Genomic DNA, 20262 nt, shown 5'->3' with positions numbered 1-20262 from the left:
TCTTGCAAAATCTTTCAATTCACATGTGTCTTCCCTGCTGGTAAGATCCTGAGCATTTCCAAATAACTGAGCAGTGTGTTGAAAAACAAAAGAAAGAAAAATCAGTGACCTCTAATCAGCGGTAGAGCCAGCTGCTTTCCTACAGGGCTACCTTCAATTCAGAAACTTTGTTTAACCAGCTAAATTCCCATTCATTCCATCATGGTAGTTCACTCCAGGCAAAACCATCTCGGCTCAAGCAAAGTATTAATGCAGATCCTCGTCAAGTGGAATTGTTATTTTGACTTATTTCTGCAACCTTCAGCTAAAAATACATGGAAACATAGAAATTAGGAACAGAAATAGGGTATTCAACCTTGACACCTCCTCTGCCATTCAATATGATCATGGCTGATCATCCAACTCAGTAATTTGTTCCCACCTTCTCCCCATACCGTTTAATCCCTCTAGCCCTAAGAATGAAATCTAACTCCTTCTTGAAAATATTCACTCTTTTGGCCTCAGCCAGTTTCTGTAGCCGAGAAATCCATCGCTTCACCACTTACTGGATGAAGAACTATCTCCTCGTCTCAGTCCTCAATGGCCTACTCCACATCCTGAACAAAAATAGAAATTCTGGGAAAGCTCAGCTGGTCCAGCAGCATCTGTGGAGAGAAACCAAAGTTAATGTTTCAGATCGAGTGATCCTTCCTCAGAGAAACATAGAAACGTAGAAGATTGGAGCAGGAGGAGGCCATTCAGCCCTTCGAGCCTGCTCCACCATTTGTCACAATCATGGCTGATCATCCAACTCAGTAGCCTAATCCTGCTTTCTCGTCATAACCTTTGATCCCATTCACCCCAAGAGCTAGATCTAGTTGCTTCTTGAATACATTCAATATTTTGACATCAACTACTTCTTGTGGTAATGAATTCCACTGGCTCTACACTCTTTGGGTGAAGAAATGTATCCCCATCTCTGTCCTAAATCATCTACCCCGAACCCTCATACTGTGCTGAGGAAGGGTCACTGGACCCGAAATGTTAACTCTGTTTTCTCCTCCACAGATGCTGCCAGAACTGCTGAGCTTTTCCAGCAACTTTGTTTTTGTCCCTCATACTGTGACCCCTGGTTCTCAACATCCTCCCTGCATCTACCCTGTCCAGTCCTGTTAGAATTTTAAAAGTCTCTATGAGATTCCCCCCTCGCTTGTCTGAACTTCAGCAAAAACAATCCCAAACTAGAGAATCTCTCCTCATGCATCAGACCCGCCATCCCTGGAATCAGCCTGGTAAACCTTTGCTGCACTCCCTCGAGAGCAAGAGCATCCTTCCTCAGAAAAGGATACCAGAATTGTATACAATATTCCAGGTGTGGTCTCACCAAGGCCCTGTACAACTGCAACAAAACATCCCTGCTCCTATACTCAAAATCTTTCGCAATGAAGGCCAACATACCATTTGTCTTCTTTACTGCCTGCTGCACCTGCATGCTTACCTTCAGCAACTGGTGCACAAGGACACCCAGGTCCCACTGCACACTCCCCTCTCCCAATTCACAGCCATTCAGGTAGTAATCTGCCTTCTTGTTTTTGCTTCCAAAGTGAATAACCTCATATTTATCCAAATTACACTGCATCTGCCATTGATTTGCCCACTCACCCAACCAGTTCGAATCATGCTGAAGGATGATCCCACCCAACTTGGTATCATCTGCAAACTTAGAGAGGTTACATTTCATTCTCTCATCAAAATCATTAACATATATCGTGAATAGCTGGGTCCCAGCACCGATCCCAAATGCACCCCACTAGTTACTGCCTGCCAATTTGAAAATGACCCATTAATTCCTACTCTTTGTTTCCTCTCTGCCAACCAGTTTCCTATCCATCTCAATACACTTTCCCCGATCCCATACACTTTAATCTTACACATTAATCTCTTACATGGGACTTTGTCAAATGCTTTCTGAAAGTCCAAATATACTACAGCAACTGGCTCTCCCTTGTCAACTCTACTATTTACATTTTCATGGAATTCCAAGAGATTTGTCAAGCATGATTTCCCCTTCATAAATCCATGCTGACTCTGCCTGATCCTGTCACTGCTTTGTAAATACACTGCTATAAAATCCTTGACAATGGATTCGAGAATTTTCCCCTCCTGGAATATTGTGTGCAATTTTAGTATCCTTTTCTGAGGAAGGATGTTCTTGCTCTTGAAGGAATGCAGCGAAGGTTTACCAGGCTGATTCCGGGGACATCAGATCTGACGTATGAGGAGAGATTGACCAGGTTGGGATTGTTTTCGCTGAAGTTTGGTTTTTATCTATATCCTGAAATTGTGACCCCTGATTCAACACTCTCCAGTTATCAGGAACATTCTTCCCGCATCAATGTTGTCTAGTCCACTTAAAATTTTATGAAATTTTATGGGATCTCCCTGTCATTCTTCTAAACTCCAGTGAATATCAATCTAACTGAACAAATCTGTCTTCATATGTCAGTACTACCATCTGAAATATCAGTCTAGTGTACCTTTGTTGAATTCCTCCATAACCAGAACATCATTTTTCAGATAAGGTGACCAAAATTGCACATCGTACTCCATGTGTGGTTTCTGCAAGGCCCTGTACAATTGCAGCAAGACATCCTTGTTCCTGTGCTCGAATACTCTTGTTATGAAGGCCAACATGCCCTTGATGCTTGCTCCACCTCTAAGCTTACTTTCAGCAACCAGAGTACAAGGACACCCAGGTCCCATTGCACATCTCTTTACTGAGTCAATTGCCATTCAGTTAATAGCCTGTCTTCCTGTTTTTGCAACCAAACTGGATAACCTCATATTTATCCACATTATATTTGCTCACAAAGTTACTGGAAATGTGAGGTCATTAGGTACAGTGAGGGCAATATGCACTTTAAAAAAGTATGAAAAGAATCCAAATGATTTCACTAACTGGAAGAGTAGGAAAGAGTCCCAAATTTTTATTCTATTTCATTTTCTGGATAAGAAACATTAAATGGCAATCAATGACAATTATCATGTCATTCAAGGGTTCTTATGCTTTTAATTCAGCAATTTGACTTTCTATGGCACAATTAATGTGCAATTTCTGTACAAATGCTGCAACCTCATGAAAATCACTTGGATGTGAGGCAGAAGATGAAGTTTTCTTGAAGTTATCAGTAGCGTGATACTGACCATTTTGTCCCACAACTCGTGGGCTATCTTGTCCTTGCCATAGGTTGTTGGCTGATTTGCGCATTAATAATGGAATTCATTGTTCACAAACTATTAATATCCAGCTAACTCTGCATCATTAAGATCTTACTCTGCACCATTAACATGTTGATTGTTAAGACCATAAATATAGGAGCAGAATTAAGCCATTCCACCCATCAAATCTGATCCACCAGTCGATCATGTCTAATATGTTTCTCAACCCTATTCTCTGCCTTTTTCCCATTACCCTTAATCCTCTTACTATCAAGAACCTGTCAAGCCCTGTCTTAAAGACACTGAATGACTTGGCCTGCACAGCTTTCTGCCGCAATGAGTTCCAAAGTCTCATCACCTCTGTCTGAGAAAGCAAACATTCTTTTCTTCAATTAACATTTCAAATATTTACTTTTAAGACATTAAATGTTAAGCACAATTGTTTTATTTTAAATATTTGGTAAAATGTATAGCTCTAGACATTGTGTCGTCTTAAGTATGAGTTGAATTTACGGGACTTTTTTAGACTTAAGTTCAAAGTTAAGTGTAGCAGGTTAGAATTTGATTCCTGATAAATATTTACAGAATCTAATATGTTGTTGAAAATATGATACTATAGAATGCCTTTACAAAATTATTTAAATATTTCATTGGGAAGAACCAGTCAAATCTTTTGTGGCGGAGCTCAAAAGATCTCTTAGAATTGATTTTGAAAATGAATGTTGCTGTTATTGTAAATATTATGGTTTTTGGAAGAAAAAATGTGACTTTGAACCTAGATTTCTCAAGGATGTCCATTACTTGGACCACCCTCGTGATGTTTTTTGTTGCCTTGTAGACCAATTAAGTAAGATATATTGTTTTAATTGATTAGCAACTTCATTGTCACTATCATCTTACTGTGGGGAATGGGACAAACAAGATGGATTATGATCTTTTTGCACTTCACAAATCCCACTTTCTGTGATGTTGTGATTGTGTTTGTCCATTTTTCTGACATAGCTTTGGTGTGCAAAAAAGAAATGCCCTGGAGAAATTCAACTTCTCCATCAAAAATATCCTGAGGCCATCCATTAAATGTTGATAAGAAGCTAAAATATGGGCATAAATTTCACATTTACAGGATGTAAGATCAAAAGATGTTTTTATTGTCTGACTCCTGAGGTTCCAAAAATTGACTTTGTAATATTACAACATATTATGTTACACCAAACAAAATATGGACTGACTTTGTAAGTCCAGCACTGAGGGCAACATTTCCAGTGGCATAATTGTTCTCCAACCTGTATTTATATGCTGTTTGTATGAATGCTTAACTTTCCATCTAAAATTCCTGTTCCCATTAATTTGGAGAAAGCATTAATTGTGGAAGCAGGCATGTTCACAATGTTTAAGAAATTTCTTGATTGACACATGAACAGGAGTTGCACAGAGGGATAGATACTGTGCATGGGCAATAAGTAGAGGGTCTACATAAGGATTAGGAATCAACACAATCTCAGTGGGTTTAAGGGCCTGTTCCTGTGCTGTATTGTGTTGTCTTGCATTGCGCTTTTTCTAAGCAGTTAGCATTTCCATCAGAATAATGGAAAGGAGGATTTTGGGTAGTGTATGAGCTTTAGTTGACCATTATTCTACAGCAAAATTTCAGATTTTTCACAAAACAACCAATTTCAAGTGCAAAGCGTAATTCTGTGTATGGTGACAAGCTAAAGTGGAATCAGAAAATGCTAGAAATGCACAATAGTTCGGACACTATCTGTGGAAGGTGTAAAATAGAGTCATTGAAACTGAATTTTGAGTGTGACTGATTAGCATGTCTTTTTGCAACCTGAAAAAGTCATCCATGACACACCTTTCACTTTAGGGGATCCAGCTAGAATTTTGACCTTCAGAATATATGGCAAGGTATTTGGCCTTCGGCAGCAAATTCATTAGTGTTGAATTTTTTTAAGGTATATTTATTTAAATTATTCCAAAGTTTTAAAATTATTGTAGGTTTTCTTACAGGTAACTAGTGACAGAAAGTAATTCACGATATTGAGTTTTGAAAGAAGTCCAATGATTTATTTTTGGATTTTTAACTCACATATAGACCAAGCGTTTTGCATGCATTTTTTTAAAAACTACAAGTCTGTCTTCGAATACTGTTTTCACTAAGTTATGCATATAATTTAAACTGTTCTTTTAATTACAGGTCTTTCTATTGATTATGCTGAAAATAGACTGTACTGGATTAATTCCGGAACTGGAATCATAAGCAGATGTAACCTGGAAGGTGGTAATTTAGAAGTGATCAGTTCGATGGCACAATACTTAACCAAAGCAACAGCCCTGGCTATTATGGGTAAATATGCAAATATCATGACAAAAATATTGTTGGTTTCTTCCATTTGAGGGCAGTAATTCTGCCTGGTGACATTTTTAGCAATGTAAGTACAAACAATTATCAACAGAAGGAATTTTACCCCTGTAAACTATTGCCAAATACATTTCTTATTTTTGACATAATTAGATAGTTTTGTTGCTATAATATTGACTGAAGCATATTCTTGTCTTTTGGCACCAATGAAGCACTTCTCTTTGCTTTCAAAGTTTACAACAAGCAAACAGCTATTTTGCTTAACCAGTCTGTGTTGAAAGTTATCCTCCATGCGAGGACATAGCCTTAATCACATTTATGCACCATTCTTTTCCATGGCCCATTCAACCAAATTTTGACAGTTTCTCCCTTGGCCATAATCTTGCAGTGAATTCCACAGCCCCACAAATATGTCCTAATAAGTTTTTTTAGCTCCCTCCTCTGACTATTGCATTTATTCATTTACTTATGGCCGACACTTGTCTTCACAAATGTCTTCTCAGTGTGACTTCATTTTAATGCCCTAGAATTCACAGGATTCCGAAGTTAAAATCTGGGCTTTAGGAGGTGGGTGTGGGGAAGGGTATATGAGTTGCTCTTTGAAGAGTGGTTAGACTTTAGTTGCTAAGCAGGTTGTGAGGCCAAGCATACTGTGAAGTGTTTAAGCTCTAAAGTTTATTTTCAAACTATCTTTTTCGGGCCTTTTTTTTGCAGCAGAAATCAGACCTCCAAGAACTGTCTATTAGGACTTGTTACCATTAGCAATAAAAAAAGCTTATATGGAGATCCTTGGAGTTGGGACTCAGTCTGAACCCCACAGCAGCCACTGCTACCCCAGACTTTGTGGCACCAAATTTCGGGGTCATAATCATGCATGGAGTGCTAACTCCAATCGTGGGAGACCCTGGGCAATACTCTCAACAAAGAGTCAAAAACCATTTTTGTGGCCCAATAACTAAAAACTAACAGCAACTGTTAATTTTCATGCTGAAGAGAGTAGTTATTTGGTAATACATAACTTGAGTGTTAGTGAATAAAAGACACTTTTGTTTGAGTGAACAGCTTGCAGGAGTACCAATTCAAGGGGGAAAATAACAGTTATTCTGTGTGAGGAGAATTCTAATTGGTTGACAAAAGTACTCTGATCGGATTGAAGTGTTGCAATGGAGAATGCACCAGTTAATACTGATTGACAGTTAACAGCCAGGCTTTGTTTATATTTTAAACCAAGCAGGTACTCATGGGTGTGTGAATAATGATGCTGACTACCAAATTCGGATTGACAGTTGGGGTCGCACTTTGGCTAAGTGTGTTGGAAGAAGATATTATTATACAGTGTCTGCTTCTTACAGACAGAAGGAATAAGTAGATACACTGCCTGTTCTGCACCTGCCACAATTGTATCAACTAATGCTGCCTAATATCCTGTACCCAACACATTACTCAACACACATAACATCAATCTATGCTCCTGTGTCTCCCATGCCTCCAGTGCCAACCTATGTCACTGTACCCACCCCATTGCCTCCATACCCCATGCCAACTACATCCTTGTACTGATCTCTTATAGCCTGTCATAACCTCAATGCCACCCGAAGTACATCTTCCCATTGCAAATAGCCCTTGACACACAGTATCAACCTGCCTAGTTTAAAACTTTAAATGATTGAAGAAATTGCAGGCTCAGTTACCAGTTGTTAAAAAAAATACTTCCCAAAGTCTTTCAAATATTCTTAAGGTATCATTATGAAATTTCCATTGATCAAAATACGAAAACAAGGAAAGCAAAGCAGAAATCGATCATATAGCCTGTTGACCTACTGAATTATTTTGCAATTATCTCTGACTTGTGCTCGTCATCCTTTTATTTCCTGAGGGACAAAACATCTTTTATACCAGCCTTAAATATATTCAATAAAGCTGTATTAACAATCCTCTGGTGTAGAGAGTTCCAAAGGTTCACATGTTTCAGTGAAGAAATTTTTCCTCATCTCAGTCTTAAATCATTGGCCCCTCAACCTATTTTGAGACCCCGTTTGTTAGGTTGCTTGGCCAGTGAAAAGGTTGCTGAGCATCAACCCCACCAGGCCCTTTCTCAGGGCCACCTGTGTTTAAGTTTTTACTTTGCCACTCTCCTGCTTTGCCCCACGCATTATTTTGTTTAATGCCTCTTAAGCCAATAGACAGATAAACAATTCAAATGTTAAGAATGTAAGAAATAAAAGCAGGAGGAAGCTGAATGGTCCACTGAGCATTTTCACTGTTCAGTAAGACCATTGTTAAACTTTAGTATCAATTTTACTTTTCCATTCTATTGTCTTATTTCTTAATTTTCTCAACACCAAGGTAAGAATTCCAATGACTTTTAACCTGTTTGAATGTGTTATCAGTTGGTGTTAAAGGTATTGAGCCCATAGGTAGGTACAGAACTTTAGGTGGCATGAGTTGGCATGGATGGGATTGAAGAGTGAGGCACAGAGAACAGAAGACATAATTCATGTTTTAATTTTTATATTTAAATTTCCATTGTAATGTCAGGGTTCCTAGTCAGGTATTTTGCCCAGCCTGATTTGAGAATGAAAAGTTGCATCTTCTCTTCCTGGGCTGCCCTGCCTGAATCATACAGTATAGAAGAGGCCCTTCAGCCCATCAAGTCTGAAACACCAAAAAATACACTGTGACCTACCCCACTCCCACTTTCCCAAATTAGTCCCACGAGGCCCCACACTATAGCTTTGAATATCTTGACACGTCAAGTGTCTATCCAAGTGCTATTTACTGATTGTGAGGTTTCCTGCCTCAGTGACCATCCCAAGTGGTGCATTCCATTTCTCCACCATCCTCTGGGTGAAAAAGCTTTTGCTCAAATTCTCTCTAAACTTCCTGCCTTTCACATTAAAATTATGCCCCCTGGTTACTGACCCTTCAATTCAGGGAAACAGCTGTTTCTATTCATCCTCTCCATGCCCCTCTTAATGTTATACATCTCAATCAGATTCCCCCTCAAACTTCTCTGCTGCAAGGAAAATAGCACAAGCTTATTCAACCTCTCTATTCGTAGCTGGAATACTCTATTCTGAATCTGCTTTGTACCCGCTAAAGTGCAGTAACATCCTTTCTATAATGTGCTGACCAGAACTGAACACTGTGCTCAAATTGTGGTCTATCCAAAGTTCTGTACAGCTCCTTCGTGACTTCTCTGCTTTTATAATCTCTGCCATGACTGATAAAGTCAAGTGCCTCATATGCCTTCTTAACTACTCTTTCCTACCATGTTCAGGGGTCTGTGGACAAGCACCCCAAGATCTCTCTGTTCCTCTGAGCCTCATCGTGTCTTGCCAATCATTGAGTACTCCTTTGTCTTGTTCCTTCTTCCAAAGCGCATCACCTCACATTGTCAGGGTTAAATTCCATTCCCCAATTAATCTGCCCCATCCGGCCAATCAAATTTATGTCTGTCTGTAACCTAATACCTTCCTCCTCACTGACTCCCAATTCATCCCACATTCCAAGCCCTGGAAAATGGGAAGAACAGGCAGCTATTTTTTTTTTAAATTCAAGTTCACATAGCAGTGATTAGACCTGCCTCTGTGCACCTGACTGGAGAATAGAATATGTGGCAAATTGTTAAATGATTAGAAATGACATGTTTTCAAGCATGTCCTGTGACGGATGTGACCTCCAAGACAGTTGAGAAAATAATAAGAGAGACACCAGCCAGAGAGATATGATCTGGTCATGGGACAAAATGTCAGTAAAGATTTACAAACTATCAACCTAGATGCTGCTCTTAACAATTTTAGAGGATAACAATAACAGTCGGGAAAATGCTGGAATCAATAATGAGGGACATGGTAACAAGCACTTGGAAAATCATAATATGATTAGGTAGAGTCACGACAGTTTTATGACTGGAGAATTGTGTTCAACAAATCCAATGGAGATTTGTTTTCAGAATGGAAACTAACATGGTAGATAAAGGCACAAAATTAGCCACTCCCCAGTCATCTGGCACCTCACCCATAGTTGTAGATGACAGAAATAATTATGCAAGGGGCATCACAATTTCCTCCCTATCTTTCCACAATGTCCTGGGGTGCACTAGATCAGGTCCCTGAGATTTATCCATCTTTATATGTTTTTCAAGACCTCCAGCACTTCCTCTTCTGTAATATGAACAAGTTTCAAAACATCAATATTTATTTTCCTGAGTTTCCTAGCCTCCACTTCTTTATTCACACTGAAAACTGATGTGAAATATTCATTTAATATCTCTCCCATCTTCTGAGGTTCAACACAAAGATGACTTCTTTGATCTTTAAGGGGTTCAACTCTCTCTCTAGTTGATCTCTTGCTCTTAATGCATTTACAGAATCTCTTTGGATTATCCTTAACCTTATCTGCCAAGGCTATCTCATATCCCCTCTTTGCTTTCTTGATCTCCCACTTAAGAATGTCCCTGCACTCTTTATACTGTTCAAGAGATTCATTTGTCTTTGTCTAATATATGACTTTTTTATTCTTGACTAGAGCCTAAATGTCTTTATTCGTTTATGTTTGCCAACTTTTGCCCAATGATAAAAGTTAAAGTAACTCCCACAGTTTCATTAGAATATCCAGGCTTCAGGAAGCTATCTCATTTGTGTTTGGTAAGGGTTAGTTACATAATTAAGGTCAAAATTTAATTCATATTCCTTAATGAATGTGATAATAAGTTCTACCCAATTGCTGTCAAATAAATCAGATTTAAGAGTGTTACATCAAACACAGCATCAAGGTGAAAAATTCTATTACAGATATTTAATGAATATTTTGGTTATACAATTTTGGTAATGTTGTAATAGTTAATTTATTGCCCTGAAATCTTGAAAGCAATTGTACTTGTAGGGGCATATTGCAGACATTAGACTGTTCAAACTGCTTCAGACCATTTCTGTTTCTGGCTAAATTCTGAGCAAAACTGTAGATAAAACTTTTAACCTTGAAATGAAGAGTTTGCATGAGCATGACTTCAAAATCTAGTTGCACAGAACAAAAAATCTGGAGCTATTTTTGCTATCTGGGTGCTATTTTTGTTCCAAAGTGCCAATTTTGCCGCACACATGCAGTATCCCACATTTGTCACCATTTTGGTGAGGCTGTTCGCATGATCCGTGGAGATGTGTTCCTAAGACATGTGCTCCAATGGTAAAAGGCAGAGAAGCAAACTGATTTGACTCTATCAGTGTTATTTTTCAGTGCAACATTCCAGCTCTTAAACTTGCACAAATGGGCATGCATTCAGCATGATAAAGAAAGGATCATCAACAACTTTTAAGTAAATCACTGGTGATTCCACTGGCTGTTTCTAAGTTGGTGGAAACATGTACTGCTTCTTGAAATTCGTGAGGCCCAAAGTGGATGGTGTGGCATGTGTTGAATGCCTGGGTACTATTCTGTTCAGTACTATTCAGACTAGTTGCTCCTGGCCCCTCTTTTTATCAACGCAGGCCAAAAACATGACACAGAATGAGCCGAGGTGATCACAGAGGAGTATAAGCTGCTCAAAGTGGTTGGGACGTGGCCTGCCAGCAGGAGACCATACCAAGCTAAGGTCTTTAGAGAGCAAATGTCATATCTCAGCTGCAGTGAGGAGCAGTTTGTTTAACATTTCTGTTTGACTCAGGATGTTCTCAGAGGAATCTGGCACTTGCTGCAACAGACCTGCAGCCTTCGAACAGCAGGTGGTTGTGAAGGTTACCATGGAATTTCATGTGAGAGAGCAAGCTGGAACAGGTGACATCTCTGGTACCTTGCCATGTACTGCTGCATAAGGAAGGTCACTGACACTGTACAGAAAGAAAATGGCATTGTCTCTTTCCAGACGGATGCAGTCAGAGAGAACACATGGTTTCATCAAGACGAGCTTCCCTATGCTGCAAAATGACATTAAATGCACATTTGCTGCTTTTGCATATTTTGCGTAGAAATTCAGAAATGAGGTAAAAGTCTAAACAGTTCCTTTCTCCAGTTGGTATACACATCATGTACAACACATCATGCAAAACAATCTCTTCTATCTTAACAGCAGCCTTGACTTTTCTTTGCAACTGATGTACCATCACCATTTGATCTACAACGTGTAGGGTTATAAGAAATATTTGCTGAGCACCCACTTTCTAATTCCAGTGCCCAATGTGTGTTCTTGTGGGCATCATTTGCATAACAAGAGCCATGCAAGTACATGAAGGGTCATTGATCAGACTATTAGGGTGCTTAAGCAATGCTTCTGGTCCTTGGACCACATTGAAGAAGCCCTGCAGCAATCTCTGGAGCACATGATTCTAGTTCATCATGGTCGCATAACCGTGCCATCAGGAGTGTATAGGCATACATTGAGTAGCTGAGTAAATGAGGAGGCAGTAGGACAAGAAAGCAGAGTCACTCCAGCCCCTTACCTATCAGGACAGGATAACCCGTGGTTGGTTCATCTGACTGTGGTACCAGTAAACACAACTCCAATTTCCCACTCAAAATCAATTCTACATTAATTTCCATTAAAGGTTATCACAGAGTCATCACTCACAATGGCCAATTAAAGACCACCACATGATAGTTATTCCAAAATAACTTTATCAATCAGATCACCCAATAATCCATTGCAAAGTCAACTAATCAACGGTGAACTTTCGCTTAATACTTGTTTTCCATGTGCCTTTGCCTGTCCGACTACCCCACTGTGGTGCTGTCCCGGTGGCTACTGAATTTGAGTGAATTTGAATTGTGCACCTTCGGATGTAGAAGACTCCACTTTGGACTGCAGTACCTTGACATGAGTGACAGCCGAGAAAGCAAACTGAGCGACAGCAGCATTTCCATGCTGCACAGCACCGCTCCGTTAGTTGGTGGGTGTGAAGCATCTGAATGTGAGGTATCATCCTGATTATTGGAGACTGTTTATAGGCGAGTAATGGCATATTGGTGAATTGAGCAATGAGGTGAGGCTACTGGTGCACTTGGAATTGTATTCCCTGGTCCTGACTGTTAGTGTGAGGTGTTTGAACTTGTTACAACATTGCACCCAGGCCTGCAGAATAGATTTTTCACAGTGACTGTGGCAGCTATATGCTCCATTGCCTTTGAAGGGTCTGTGTGGAGGGTCTCCTTGATCACTGTTGATACAGGATGGCTCTCCAACTGTCCCATTCCTTCATCAAAAATTTACACTGTATTTTGGTGAATCATAGTAAATGTGGAATGACAAGCACTCTACTCATCCATTCCAACTCTTACTCTGTCAGAATTCAAGTGCTTTGAACAGGTGGCAGCTGGTTTTAATCTGCACAAGGTAACTTTAACTTATTTATTCTGTCGAAGAGTTATATTGGACCAGCAACATGAATTGTTTCTCTTTCCATAGGTGCTGCCAAACCTATTGAGTTTCTCTGATATTCTTTGTGTTTGTTTCAGATTTCCAGCATCCATAAAGTACTTTGTTTTTATTTAACTTTAACTTATTCTTACTTCACTCTATTTCAAGCCTACCTCTCCTTCTCCTAGGTGCACCGTAGATTAAGCTTTAATCTCACAACACAATCCATTCATCCTTTTTGACATTTTATTGATTTTGCAGTTATTTGAATTTGTCAATAGCTAATTCAGATTAGTCCAGGTTGAGATGTTTTTTCTTTTCCCATGGCCTGAGAGTAATATTGCCACATTGCATTCTTCTAAATACAATTTTGCACTCAATAGTCAAACAGACTCAACATTCTTTAATTCTATAACTGAGCAAACTAAATGTTTGACATTGAAAACTTAGAGTCACTTTTTCTCACATATTATCAATCAGGTGAAATGTAACCCTTGATCATTTGGACAGATGTTATGTTGTGCAGATTTGATGAGAATGTGCAGCTGGAGAATGTAAATAGAAAACATAACCTAAAACACTGAAGAGCAATAGAGTTCATGCTTTTCAACGAGAAAAATAATGAAAAGCACTTCTGTGCTTGTGCTAATTCTTGAATGTCACCATCTTTGATTGGTAGAGATGAACAATCTACAGTAGTATATTTTCAGCCCCTTATACTCTGACCCCTATTTTCTGGACAACTCATATTCCAGTCCAGTCTGACTGGATCTTTATTACATCTGTATCTGTTGCATTATGGGAAGTTCACTCCTTTCAAAGCTGACACATCACATTTTACAAAAGTTGGAATTCCAGTTAACCACATCAAAGAACAAACAGCAGTATAACCGAGGAACAGGACCTTCAGTCCACCAAGACTGCACCGACACATGATGCCTTTCTAAACTAAAAAACATTTGCCTGTACGCATTCTATCTGCCTCTATTACCTGCTTATTCATATATTTTTCAAGATGCCTCTTAAATGTTGACATTGTATCCAAGCAGACCACTGCCTCTGGCCGTGCATTCTAGGCACTTGCCACCCTCTGTGTAAAGCATTTGCTACCCACATCTCCTTTAAGTTTAATCCCTTTTACCTTAAACCTATGTCCCCTAGTAATTAGCAAATCTACTCCAGGAAAAAGACTCTGACTAGCCATGCTTCTCACAATTTTGTAACCCTTCTAGGATTGTAGTATGGAAGCAGGCCATTCAGCCTATTGAGTCCACACCAACCCTCAGGACAGCATCCCACCCAAACCAACCCCCCACACTATTCCTGTGACCTTACATTTCCCATGGTTGATCCACATATTCCTGCACACTATGGGCAATTTAGCATAGCCAGTCCACCTAACCTGCACATCTTTGGACTGTGGGAGGAAATCCGCATGGACATGGGGAGAATGTGCAAACTCAACACAGACAGTCACCCGATGGTGGAATTGAACCCAGGTCCCTGGCATTGTGAGGCAGCACTGCTAACCACTGAGCCACTCCGCTGTCCCTCATGCCACCTATCGAATCTGTCAGGTCGCCCCACATTCTTCAACATTCAAGTGAAAACAAATCAAGTTTGTCCAATGTCTCCTCATAGCTCATACCCTCCAAACCAGATAACATCTGGTGAACCATTTATGTACTCTTTCCAAAGACTCCACATCCTTGTGGTAGTGTGGCAACCAGAGTTGTACACAGTATTCCAAATGTAGCCAAAATAAATTTCTAAGCAGCTGCAATATGACTTGCCAATTTTTATATGCTATGCCCTGACTGATGAAGGCAAGCATGCCGTGTGCCTTCTTGACCACCTTATCCACTTGTGTTGCCATTTTCAGGGAAATGTAGAACTGTATGGCTAGATGCCTCTGTATGCTGATACCGCTAAGGGTTCTACCATTTTCTATATATTTCCCTCCTGCTTTAGATCTTCCAAAATGCATCACCTTGCAATTGTCTGGATTAAACTCCATTTGCCACTTCTCCACCCAGGTCTCCAGCCAATTTATATCCTGCCGTATCCTTTGGAAATCCTCCTCACTGTCCGCAGCTCTCCCAATCTTTGTGTTGTCCACAAACGTACTAACCAGTTTTAAAAATCCAAATCAATCAATTAGTAGTCTACAATCATTGAGGTCAGTTTTGGAACCAGGGACAATAAGCAACCAGCTTATTAAAAAACTAAGAACGTAATTATTTTGAAGTATAGTGAAGCCAAAAATAAGTCAATGAGGGGACTAAAATAAATACATTTTGTTTTGTAGCTGTTGTATTTCAATTCATGCAGAGAATTATCTGGAATGGTTTCCTAAGTGATGGCTGCACTTGAAGAGATATTTCATACATTGAAGTGCAACTCACTTCTACTAAATGAAAAAAGTATGCAACAATATTTTGCTCATATTTCTTGAGGAACTTAAACTTGTGTTTTGGTGCATGAAATCAGTTGTATTTAGAATAATCAATTGTGCATTCCTTCCTACGTATTCAAAAATGGGTTATTTCTTTGCCAGAATAATAACCCTTTTGGTCTGTGAAATTTCATTGTGGCATTCTATTCAGGTGGTTAACTCCTTCAGCAGAACAAAATGCATTCAGAACTGCATTAATTGATCTATAGATAACACAGCGTGGAGCTGGAGGAACACAGCAGGCCAGGCAGCATTACAGGAGCAGGAAAGTTGATGTTTCGGGTCGGGCCATTTCTGAAGCAGGGTCCCGACCGGAAACGTTAACTTTCCTGCTCCTCTGATGCTGTCTGGCCTGCTGCGTTCCTCCAGCTCCACACGGTTGTTATCTCTGACTCCGGCATCGACAGTTCTTACTATCTCTTAACTGATCTCTAGTTTTTGAATTCTGTCCACACAACAAGACTTCAAATGTTTAACATGCCAAAAGCAGTAACTCACCAGAAGGTTAATCCATGTTGGGATCCTATTTCTGAAGTAAATTGCATTTGTTGGTAAAACAATGCTGGTAATCTTTTGAACGCTGAACAATAATTTCATTTTAGGAAATAAAACCAAAGTATCACCAAATTCATCCTTACTTCAAAAATATTGTAAAACAAAGCATCAGTACCATTTCTGCTATAAATTGTAGTTTTGTAAAAATGCAAAGCAAGATATACTGGTGACTGCAACTGAACAGATTGAGTTTGGATTCGAGCAAAAGTATTCCAAAGTGATTAGAATTCAGTTCCTAAATCTTCTGTGATTTTCCATATTTCTCAAATTCTATTTTGTGATATCTGGCATCAGAACAGGACAGAAGGTGATTTCCACAAAGAAAAATATGGTATATGACATTCTTAATTAAAAGATGTAAATGCCACTTTGAGGGTCATTTTTGCAAGCAAATGTTAACACTAACTATTTAGTAGAGTACCAGCATCTTGTTCATGTTAACAATGCAAACTTGTTCCCCAAGCTCATGAAATGTTCCTGCAATTGACAATAAGAAACACATTAAGCTACTAACACAGCATTTAGTTCCTTATTTCATGTTAGGCACCTGTTAATAGGAAATATAATTTACTCCAGATTTAATTGAATCACGAACTGATATAATTTACCCTAAGCAAAGCAAACACCAGAAGAAGCCAATAGAGCTTGAGAGGTCGGTGGGCCAAGACATGGCTTATGGAAAAAGTTATAGGGGATGATTATGACTGGGTAGAGGTCCAAAACAGTTGATATCAACTGCCCATTGTAAAACTCTCGCCATTTCCCTTTCACCCCAAAATGAAACTCTCAGTCTTTGTTCAACTTTTTGAAGGAATAAAGCCTATGAACATAAAGATCTGACGGGGTGGTGGTGGAGAGAAACCTTCAGAACATGGAGAAACTTTTTTTGTGAGAGTACTGACTGAGTCACTTTATGCCTTAGCCGAAATAATATCTACTATAAAGACTGGATTCTTATTGAGTCAGATACCTTGGAGTTTATTAACAATACTAGCTATTTATATTGCAATAATATTAAGAGACTGCACACATAATCAGGGTTCTATACTTACTAATGTTCCTGTATTTGCACACTTCTTGCTGACTGAAGACACTACATTGTCTCTATGACACAAGGAGTGTGATTGAAGGTGCAGGCGGGTACCTTTATATTGGAGCATCACATGTTGTGATTTTGTCTAACAATTCTAAAGGTACAGGTGTGTCTTGACTGCAATTTGTGCCATAACAGAATATCACGCCCTCTCCCTTTAAAAAGCAGGAGTCCTTTTTCTGATAAACACGTACAAGGATTTATAGATATTTGTTCAGTCTGTACATTCAGATAATACCTTGATGGAAGTATGACATACAAGATCTAGTCATTCTAAAGTTATCACGACTTATCAGTGTAGCTTCACTCTGTGTTACGTTATCTGTCATTGAGGATGGATATGTCTCATAGATGTATAGTTATTGTCCCACATGATATGTCAGCATCCAAGTCATCTTCCTATGTAATAGTTGATTGCTAACATCCAGTTTGGATATGTCATCTATTTCTTCACATTGACCATTGATAATGATCTAGGTTGAACGCAATGTAGCAGAAGGTTTCCATGAATCCATTTGTTCATGTGAAAATCTTAAAATTGTATGTTTTGTCCTGTTTCAGTTTTAGATAATTGTCTGCATGTGCATTGATCATGGAGTTATAGCATTTTCTCTCTTCTTTCCAAGAATGTGTCAGGTCTATGTGGTTGGGTGGTAAGACAGTAAGTGGGAAGAATTGTGTGAATCAATCTTCCAAATATGAGAACTGCCTGTGAAGGTAAACCATTGTGTAGAAATGTAGTATGTAGGTTTAACATAGCTATCCAAAAATCTTGGCAAGTCATTTTAAATGTGACAACCATCGACTGACCTGAGTAAAGATGAGTCAGGTGATTCATAGACTCGAGGTTGCAGAAGGATTTGTCACTTCATGGATAGCAATGATATTTAAAATGATGCACAACGGCAAATCAATAATTGCTGATCCATCTGTTCCAACAATATGAACCATTCCAAGTGTCTATCCTGGGGATCAATATTGTCATTGAAGATGGATAGTGTCAATGCATGGGATATCAAATCTACTGTAAACTGTTGCCTTGCCTTATGTGGCTGAACCATGTTGTGGCAGTTTCCTGAGGATGTGTCATGGAAAATGTAGAAAGGGATGATATGTGCATTGGTAACTGTGTCAATTTTGGTATATACTGCTTGTGGTCCACTCATTTTAAGATGTGTCACTTGGATGGAAGTAAAGACTTATCTTTTCTGATGATACCCAGTTGGTGTGTTAATTTAACCATGTACTGTCTGACTGGGGTCTGTGACGTTGTGGTTATCTCTTGAACTTTATTGACATGCTTATGCACTGTGGACAGTACTTTGGATGCTTCATTGGCAGAGTTCCTTGACTGGCTTTTCTTCACATGCTGTGAGAAGCATTGTTTTATATTTTGGGCATTTGGATTTCTTCCATATTTTAATCCAATTTCCTTTGGTAGAAGATAACTTGCATGTTTTGCAATATTCTGGGCAGTATTTGGGGTTGTGAGACAATCAACATCATAAACATAGGGAAGGAAATCTGCTGCCCTTACCTGCTCTGGCCTGCATGTGACTCCAGAAGCACAGCAAAATGGTTGAATCTTAACTACCCTCTGAGCAAATAGGAATGGGCAATTAATGCTGGCTTGGCCATTGACACTCACATCCTGTGAACAAATAAAAGGAAAGGGAGTTGTACAGTTCTTGTTGATGGCTCTAAATGTTGTTCCAGAGTTGAGCCCTTGTAGATGTTGCTTGTCTACTACAATTGCTTCATACTCTAGACTGTCTTCTAGTTGTGTGCCAATGGTATATTCTTTAACTTATTATCACTATTCTTTGGACACTGCATGACATTCCCACACTGGCTGAGGCCACCACGACGATCCTGCCTTCTCAACCTCACTCTCCCTTAAGGCGTGATGACTATAAGATTAAGCTCACAATTAGTTGTGTCTCTCTAATGAAAGAGCAGCTCAAGGTCCTCTGGGAGTATAGTGACTTTACTACATATTTTTTGGGCTTGTGCAGAAGTCATTTTCTGAAATATTTGATGTATGTAGAAGCAATTATCAGTTCCATAAACCTCTCAGGTTAAGTTAGCTTTGGTCAAATCACATTCTGTATTTTTGAATCAACATCTATATACAAATTGATTGATCGTTTCACCTAGTAGTTGTTACTGCAACATGAGATCACGCCTGTGTATCCTAGAATTATCCTTGAACTTTAAGTTGATCTTCCAAGACTTTAGCATCCACTTATTAGCTGTGATAACTAGTTTCTGTGCCCACTTACAGCCAGCATGATTAGCTTTGTGGTTTGCTGTGTGTTAGCCTGCATAACACATATCTGAAAACTTATTGAGTCAAGTATTTGAAGTTTGTTAACCAGACTCAGGTATTTATTCAATACTTATAATGCTACAATATTTCAGACTTACGCGTGTAGTCTGAACTCCATGCTTACTGATGTTACTGCAGATTATGTACATATTGCTGACTGATTGAAAACACTACACTGACTCCATGACACAGAGAGAGCAACTGAAGATGAGACAGATTTTGTCATTCTGATGTCACGTAACCGTATTAAAGATACTGACCTGCCTGTTCTGGAATCCACGCCATACCACAGCACTGATAACATGTTCTTACTTGATCTTCATGGAGTGAAATGTGTTAAAGTATTTCACTTCAACTGCACTTTGAGCTGATCTTTGTCAGCTATCATAGCTCAATCTCCTGTAAAGAAGCAATATTGAAAAGGTGTCCTGAATGGAAGAAAAATTGCCACCACATTTACCTTCTGTACCACAGGAGCATGCTTCACACCGGCAACAGTTATTTTGCTGGTCAGTCAGTACACAGTTCTGTACCACAAAATTGAAGAAGCAGATGCCTTATTTTGCCTTCAGCAGACATCAGATTCGCACGAGCAGGAGAGGCAACCACAATTTTGCTTTCAGTTGATTTGGGTCAATGTTAAGTACAAATTTGACTGATTACATTGACATCTATATGTCTGTAGATACAGGCGCCTTCCCTTTTATCAACTGAAACTTCTACTGCTTGCTTAACATTCAAAATGTACGTAACCACTGAAAAAAATATATACCAATTAGTGCTAGTTTCAGCGACATACTGACTGTGAAACAAAAAAAAATTTCTTATCTATATGAGGGTAAAGACTGCAACATTGGCTCCTTGGAGATATGAGTTGCTGCCGTACCACACTTAGCCAATGTGGCAGGATCTTATCATT

General features: G+C 39.2%; 1 protein-coding gene across 1 annotated transcript in view; it reads left to right on the top strand.

The window, feature by feature from the left end:
• Positions 1-20262, top strand: part of LOC109911043 (low-density lipoprotein receptor-related protein 1-like) — a 1753343-nt gene that overhangs the window by 1247805 nt on the left and 485276 nt on the right. The window contains exon 32 of the mRNA XM_048599379.1: positions 5396-5545. Within this exon, the coding sequence (XP_048455336.1) occupies positions 5396-5545 (150 nt within the window). The remainder of the gene's footprint in view (positions 1-5395; positions 5546-20262) is intronic.

The sequence above is a fragment of the Rhincodon typus genome, chromosome 7 (assembly GCF_021869965.1).
Source record: "Rhincodon typus isolate 14 chromosome 7, sRhiTyp1.1, whole genome shotgun sequence".
NCBI classification, from domain to species: Eukaryota; Metazoa; Chordata; class Chondrichthyes; order Orectolobiformes; family Rhincodontidae; genus Rhincodon; species Rhincodon typus.
Note: the sequence above shows the minus strand (reverse complement) of the source record. Positions and strands in the feature narration are given on the sequence as shown.